The sequence below is a fragment of the Glandiceps talaboti genome, chromosome 16 (assembly GCF_964340395.1).
Source record: "Glandiceps talaboti chromosome 16, keGlaTala1.1, whole genome shotgun sequence".
NCBI lineage: Eukaryota > Metazoa > Hemichordata > Enteropneusta > Spengelidae > Glandiceps > Glandiceps talaboti.
In genome coordinates, this window is record NC_135564.1 from 22,639,604 (window position 1) to 22,648,172 (window position 8,569).

Below are 8,569 nucleotides of genomic sequence, written 5' to 3' on the forward strand. Positions count from 1 at the left end.
GTATACCAAGACAAATCTTTCAAATATTCACCATTTCATTCTCTTATCTGTTTCAAACTTTAGATTTTGTACAAAATCCAGATATCTATCCTAGAAATTTGAAAATGTAGTTTTATAATGAAACGGGTGAAAACATAATGGTCTAACTTTTACGTATTAAAATATGTTGCTACACAAACATAAATATCGATCGGAGACGGATTGAATTTGACGTAACACGTTATCATTTGTAATTTTGTATTGCTTCTGATTTATAAATTGTTATTTTCTTCATCAAATTCAAAAGTCAAATGACACAATCTTGTAACTCTTGCACATACCTTTGTGAGATTTCATAGAGAATGACAATTTCAAATTCAAATTCGATGTATATTGAATATTACCACATCAAAATCACATATGTGTAGTGATGCTATTTATTACCCATTTTACTTTGTTTAAACGTTGTCCTTAATTTTAATATAATCAATGGCAGTGACTAATCCGTGTACTAGTAAGAGGCGAGATCAATAGTTCAATGTAGGATAAAAAACTTATTTTAGGTAGGCCTCAGACCCCCTACTCACCCGCCCACCCCCTTCTAACTAAATTGGCTACAATTCAAAATTGTTTCAGACAGTACAGCCAATTTCAAATCAGTATGAAGTAGCAACTAGTGCTATGATTACAAAGCCAGTATGTAGTGAAGAAAATATAGTTCTTTTGTTGATACTGTATTGTATTTTAGTGTCATACATTTACTATAGCGAAAAATTCTTCCATCTCTCAATTTGACAATTTGTACAAATATTTGTAGTTAGGGTACAAAGTAGATCCATTACAATTTAAATCAATTTTGTAGTATGAGAACTAAAATGACTCAACCCCAACCCCCAAAGTAAAGAATTACATTTTTAAAATCCTATATTGAGCTATTGATCTCGCTCCTAACCTCTCAAATTATCAACTTTAAAATATTCCTGATCTTACGTTCTAAACTAAAGAGTTGTTTCTATCGTCTGCCTACTTTACGTAATGCTTTGCCTCATTATAAACCGCTATTGTTACTGGCTTCCACTCTCAGCCATGTCCATTTTTGCAATAATTTTCTACTCTTTCCTCCAGTACAAATCATGAAACCAACGTTACAAATACGTCTGACCTCTGTCTCCCGTTACCACTATTGATCCGTCTGCCCCACACTAGTCTGACCTCTCTCCCGTTACCACTATCCGTACCGTCTGCCCCACACTAGCCTGACCTCTCTCCCGTTACCACTATTGACCCGTCTGCCCCACACTAGTCTGACCTCTCTCCCGTTACCACTATTGATCCGTCTGCCCCACACTAGTCTGACCTCTCTCCCGTTACCACTATTGATCCGTCTGCCCCACACTAGCCTTACCTCTCTCCCGTTACGGCGTTACCACTATTGATCCGTCTGCCCCACACTAGTCTGACCTCTCTCCCGTTACCACTATCCGTACCGTCTGCCCCACACTAGCCTGACCTCTCTCCCGTTACCACTATCCGTACCGTCTGCCCCACACTAGTCTGACCTCTCTCCCGTTACCACTCCGTACCGTCTGCCCCACACTAGTCTGACCTCTCTCCCGTTACCACTATTGATACGTCTGCCCCACACTAGTCTGGCAACAACATTGCAAATATAGTATAGTGTAATATATTTTATTTGACATGAAATAATGTAAAAATACATTATCTACAGGCAAAAACAACATACAGAAACAACAAAAACAAAACTAATAGATACTTATAAATGTAAGTAAAACATTAAACCACAGTATTGAATACAAAGATAATAACGATTAGAGAATTCAGCTATTAGTGATGGAATCATCATTATTCTTTCGCAAATATTGTTTTTGATATAGTTTTGAAAAACTTCAATAATAAATTTCGATTGTTCTTTGAAATTGGTTTCTAGCTTCAAATACAGATGTATTACTACAATCCATTATAGCATGGATTCCATCACCAATAGATTTAATATTATATAAATGACATTCTTTCATCTGGACAATTCCTTGGTACATGGTATCGTGGTCTTTCGATTGGAAAATTATATGCTGAGATCCTGAATTTAGTTATGCTAATTCTGAGCCAAACATTATTTACTTGTTCTAGATATGGTTCAAATTCATAATTTGTTTTCAATATATGATTACTGTTGATAACTTGAATTCATAACTTGATGATGAGCACGCATGCGCACTTGAGTTAATTTGATCAATTTGTGGTCAAGGAATTACTAGATATATGGATATAGATTTATCGTACTTAACGTCCACTATAAAAAGACTGGATCAAGGACAAATGGACCTGCAATAAGGGGGATATTTCAATCAAAATTACAGAAAATGTCCGAGGACCGTGCAATAAGTCTTATTCGTTTCTATCGAAAAAAAGCGGCAGTTCAAAATCAATTTTCTTGATCGTGTGTATACATAATATTTGTACAGCTAGTACAGTCTGTTTGCTAAATGATTGTTCGTACATATCCTATACTTGTATGTTTTACAGGTTTTAGATCGAGTTTGATCCATCGTTCGTGCTCTCAACTTATAGCATGTATAGTATGTGTTTAATCCCAACCACCAACTCTTAGTTTTCTCATTGAGTTCTAATCATAGGACATCTCTTTGACCTTTTCTGTGTTATTTCAGGAATAAGCACTTTTCATTCACAGACATTTGGAGAAATGCAGCTTTACTTTAATTGCCTCAATTACAACATCCTCTTCATTTCCATGGTAACTATGACGTAATACGTTACCTCTAGCTAGCTGATCTAATATTTTTTTAAACCCTTTGCAATCAGAATCAGTGCTGTCTAAAAACTCTGCCGTACAGAAGTGTCTCGCTTTCAAGGAAAATTTTCATTGATGTTACGATCATAGCTAATAAAGTTTGAGTGGCGAAGGGGCTGAGCTTTCTGTTCAGTTTGCTTGGGTCTCTCCTTTAGCTTGAATTGTAGCAAACGAAGTCTGAGAGAAACGAAAGCAACCACTCCTACGCACATCTTCAATGATATTGACTAAAGTAAAAGACCAAAGGTCTTCTTTATAGGGCAGCTGGCAAATTAAGTAAATGACTGAAGAAAATTGCATCGTTCAAAGCAGGCATAAAGAATGGATTCTATAAAAAATATTCATCATCTTTTTAAATGCCACTCGAGTACATACCCTTAATACTTTCAGTTTGATTTATTAACGGATTATTCTTTCGAAAAAGCAACATAAAAGTGGGATTGTGTGATGGCTCATAATGATGTCTATAATTTGTGCGTTGGCGGTAAAAAAGGCCACTGTAACACTGCGTGATGCATATATGATTTACATGAATACATCGGGTGGGGTGGAGTGATTACAAGGCAAAAAGACTCGCCAGTGCTCTTAATTTTTTTCTGTTTCACTATAATTTACGTTTATAATTCTAAAATGTTTCGGTATGTCCATACGTAAATTCGTTTCAACAATCGCGGCGCGTTTCAATAATTGTAAACTCACGGATTGACATTGACCACTCTTACTGTGGCATCGTATAATGTTTACTAGTTTTCGTCATCTGACAGCTATTACTTTCCACATGCACGATTTCATGAATTCAACAGCAGTCTCAGGTTGTTGGCAATTTAAAAATATCTCAACGCGGAAGGAAAGGATTTAAGTCATTTTTGCTTGACGATTTTTTACCCGATACGATTTTTAAAATCGTGTATTGTTATAAACACAGCTTTGTTATTTCCACTTGTACTTGTACAATACCGTAGTGTTGCTAGGTCCTGACGGGTGTTAGACACACAGTGTACACGTACACTTGTACTTGTACAATACCGTAGTGTTGCTAGGTCCTGACGGGTATTAGACACACAGTGTACACGTACACTTGTACTTGTACAATACCGTAGTGTTGCTAGGCCCTGACGGGTGTTAGACACACAGTGTACACGTACACTTGTACTTGTACAATACCGTAGTGTTGCTAGGTCCTGACGGGTGTTAGACACACAGTGTACACGTACACTTGTACTTGTACAATACCGTAGTGTTGCTAGGTCCTGACAGGTGTTAGACACACAGTGTACACGTTCACCATGCTTTTTGTCAACTAATTATAATCAGCACAATTGCCTAGCAATAACTACCTATCAAACTGAGAAGCTTCTTTTGTTTAACTTAAATTTACATGTGAATTGTACAATTAATTGGACAACGTACTCTGCCGAATAATTGTAACAAATCAATATGCACTCCTCAATCTTGAAAATCGAAGAGAACTACGTTGTGATGTTACATTATTCCCCAGATATACATATTATAAACACGTAGTGACCCTAAAGTTGATATACATATTATAAACACGTAGTGACCCTAAAGTTTAACGATCATCCGAATGCATGTTTTGTTTTCTATCTTGTCCCTTCGATGTTTCGAACCTGGCCTAGTAGTAGTCGCGCCGTGCCGTCAGATCCCAGTTGAATGCAGCGAGCTCGGCGACAGCGGAGTTCGGTGAGCGACTGCTGAGTTTGAGGAGCGAGACAAGTCTCACTGAAAGCTTTTATTTTCTGAATCTGAATCTCAATCTCGGACTTATAATTCATTGTATAATAAGAATGGAATCTAACATTCAACTATCTAACATTCAACTATCTAACATTCAACTATCTAACATTCATATCATGCCATAGCATAACAACGCAAATATCAATTTCGCTATTTTTCCCAAATAATATTTTTACTTTTATCAAAGCTTTCAGAGTCTTTATTTACGTAAAAATGAACCAAAGAGATAAAATTTACTCATAAAGTGCGTAAGCAATAATATTACACGCTAGATCAAAAATTGTATGGTGATAAAGCTCTGCCTATGACAAAGGAAGGTATCAATTATTGTCACAATAAATAAGTATATATATATATTAAGTAACTTTCTTGTCAGAAGAATACATATTATATTTTCATTTTCAGACCGGAGATGAGTTCATTGTTATATAGTACGGGGATATTGAAAACGTTTTCGATAATTATCAACACAAATATTTTGGGAAGGTTGCCATATGGGGGAATTGTAGGACATGGTTGCCATATGGGGGAATAGTATGACAGGGTTGCCATATGGGGAAAAAAGTAAGGTATGGTTGCACTTTGGGGTAATGGTAGGGTAGGGTTACAGTATGGGGTAATAGTAGGGTAGGGTTGCCATGTGAGGGAATAGTAGGGTAGGGTTGTCATATGGGGGAATAGTAGGGTAGGGTTGCCATATGGGGGAATAGTAGGGTAGGGTTGCCATGTGGGGTAATAGTAGGACAGGGTTGCCATGTGAGGGAATAGTAGGGTAGGGTTGCCATGTGGGGTAATAGTAGGGCAGGGTTGCCATGTGAGGGAATAGTAGGGTAGGGTCGCCATGTGAGGGAATAGCAGGGTAGGGTTGCCATATTGGGGAATAGTAGGACAGAGTTGCTGTATGGAGTAATAGTAGGGTAGGGTTGCCATATGAGGTAATATTAGGGTAGAGTTGCCGTATGTGGTAAGGTAGGGTAGGGTTGCCATATGGGGGAATAGTAGGGTAGGGTTGCCATATGGGGGAATAGTAGGGTAGGGTTGCCATATGGGGTAATAGTAGGGCAGGGTTACCATATGAGGGAATAGTAGGGTAGGGTTGCCATATGGGGTAATAGTAGGGCAGGGTTGCCATACGGGGTAACAGTAGGGCAGGGTTGCCATATGGGGGAATACTAGGGCAGGGTTGCCATATGGGGGAGTAGTGGGACTGGGTTGTTATTTGGGGTAATAGTAGGGTAGGGATGCCATGTGGGGTAGTAGTAGGGCAGGGTTGCCATGTTAGGGAATAGTAGGGTAGGGTTGCCATGTGAGGGAATAGTAGGGTAGGGTTGCCATATGGGGGAGTAGTAGGACTGGGTTGTTATTTGGGGTAATAGTAGGGTAGGGTTGCCATATGGGGTAATAGTACGGCAGGGTTGCCATATGGGGGAATAGTAGGACAGGGTTGCCATATGGGGGAGTAGTAGGACTGGGTTGTTATTTGGGGTAATAGTAGGGCAGGGTTGCCATATGGGGGAATAGTAGGACAGGGTTGCCATATGGGGGAGTAGTGGGGCAGGGTTGCCATATGGGATAATAGTAGGGCAGGGTTGCCATATGGGGGAATAGTAGGACAGGGTTGCCATATTGGGGAATAGTAGGACAGGGTTGCCATATGGGGGAATAGTAGGACAGGGTTGCCATATTGGGGAATAGTAGGACAGTGTTGCCATATGGGGGAATAGTAGGGTAGGGTTGCCATATGGGGGAATAGTAGGACAGGGTTGCCATATGGGGGAATAGTAGGGTAGGGTTGCCATATGGGGGAATATTAGGGTAGAGTTGCCGTATGTGGTAACAGTAGGACAGGGTTGCCATATGGGGTAAGAGTAGGGCAGGGTTGCCATATGGGGGAATAGTAGGGCAGGGTTGCCATATGGGGGAGTAGTAGGACTGGGTTGTTATTTGGGGTAATAGTAGGGTAGGGTTGCCATATGGGGGAATAGTAGGACAGGGTTGCCATATGGGGGAATAGTAGGGTAGGGTTGCCATATGGGGGAATATTAGGGTAGAGTTGCCGTATGTGGTAAGGTAGGGTAGGGTTGCCATATGGAGTAAAGGTAGAGTAGGGTTGCCATATGGGGGAATAGTAGGGCAGGGTTGCCATATGGGGGAATACTAGGGTAGGGTTGCCATATGGGGGAATAGTAGGGCAGGGTTGCCATATTGGGGAATACTAGGGTAGGGTTGCCATATTGGGGAATACTAGGGTAGGGTTGCCATATTGGGGAATAGTAGGGCAGGGTTGCCATATGGGGGAATACTAGGGTAGGGTTGCCATATGGGGGAATACTAGGGTAGGGTTGCCATATTGGGGAATAGTAGGGCAGGGTTGCCATATTGGGGAATAGTAGGGTAGGGTTGCCATATGGGGGAATACTAGGGTAGGGTTGCCATATGGGGGAATAGTAGGGCAGGGTTGCCATATTGGGGAATAGTAGGGCAGGGTTGCCATATTGGGGAATAGTAGGGTAGGGTTGCCATATTGGGGAATAGTAGGACAGAGTTGCTGTATGGAGTAATAGTAGGGTAGGGTTGCCGTATAGGGTAAAGGTAGGGTAGGGTTGCCATATGGGGGAATAGTAGGGTAGGGTTGCCATATGGGGTAAACACGAGTACTATGCACTCCTGTACACACCACGGTTTTGAACACCTGATTTTGTCGCAGTCTTATTACCTTTATATGCAAAACTCATCGTGTACATTTATACTGCAATACTCAGCATGTACCTTTATATTGCCATACTCATTGAACGATCAATCCAAATTATCGAGATGAATAAAAGACACAAGTAGCGCCAGTTTGAAGCTCATTAACGATGGCAGATATCGAAGAAACATCGATCTTGGTTTCAATGTGTAGGTTTTCAAAATACCAATCACGCGGAATGAAATTCTTATTTTACCCCCCTAAATATATATTTCCTCTATCTATGCGCCTACATTTAAACTCTCTACAGAGAAGGCAATAAAACTATACTTCACTGTCATACACAATATTGACCAAACCTTGGAGTAACGTGATAGAAATAAAGGCGCAAACGCGGGGAATAAACGTTTGACGACAAATCGTGTCAGAAAAGGTTGAGATAGCAAAGGGAACAGATGGTCAGACTACTCCCACATGAATGATGTTATTTGAAAGGATATATAGTTAGAAACACTTAAATTAGTTACTGTGACTAATCATTGAGACAAAGCAGACGATATTATACATGTACGCAGTTAATTCATGTAGGAGCTTTCAATTACGGATGAAGTATCCTTGTGAATACTATAATAAGAAATTACCATTTATAAAAAAAAAAGAGATCAGAAATGAAATTCATATTAATATGATTTTTTTTAAAAAGCTTAGCAAAGTAAAAAAATAATACAAAGTAAAAAAATAATACGTAAACGGATGTCTTACCTTTTACTGGCGCGGCGTTGACAAGTGCCATGGTGTTTACCATCACAAATATAGCTAGGACGAAATATATTCTCTCCATGATCAGTTTCTGGCAATACTTTCTCACTGAAGATGTTGTTTTTAAATAATTGACTATCTTCTAAAAGTATCAATGTGATAGATAAAAAAGTCAGGTGTTGAGCTTGAGTACTGGTTCGCCTTTTTGAATAAAAGTACTTGTAAAGGGCGAGTCGGTCTGAGATAGCCGTACAACCGTTCCGTCTTGCTTAGTCGATCGTGTGGAGCATGTGTAGTCTGTGATGCGAAGAGAAGGCTCTTTATGGAATCGTGACGTCACACATACGTAGACCAACGTCACTGTAGCACAAGCATGAATCGAACGAAAGACAAATTAGCTGGACAGTGCCAACACCGTTCACATTAAACTGTATAGATACAGTCACTCGCTATAATGAATCAGCATGCACTGATGGCGACCATTGAACAAGGCTCATGTCTTGTTTCCGAGGAAACGCATGGAAACGCAACAACCAGAGTATATAGATAATCTATCT

At 39.9% G+C, this 8,569-nt stretch overlaps 1 protein-coding gene across 1 annotated transcript in view; it reads right to left on the reverse strand.

Annotated features, from left to right (window-relative positions):
- LOC144447224 (uncharacterized) overlaps positions 1–8,279 on the reverse strand; it is a 66,680-nt gene extending 58,401 nt beyond the window's left edge. The window contains exon 1 of the mRNA XM_078137125.1: positions 8,016–8,279. Coding sequence (XP_077993251.1) covers positions 8,016–8,094 — 79 coding nt within the window. The 5' untranslated portion in view covers positions 8,095–8,279. The remainder of the gene's footprint in view (positions 1–8,015) is intronic.
- Between the last annotated feature and the right edge of the window lie 290 nt (positions 8,280–8,569).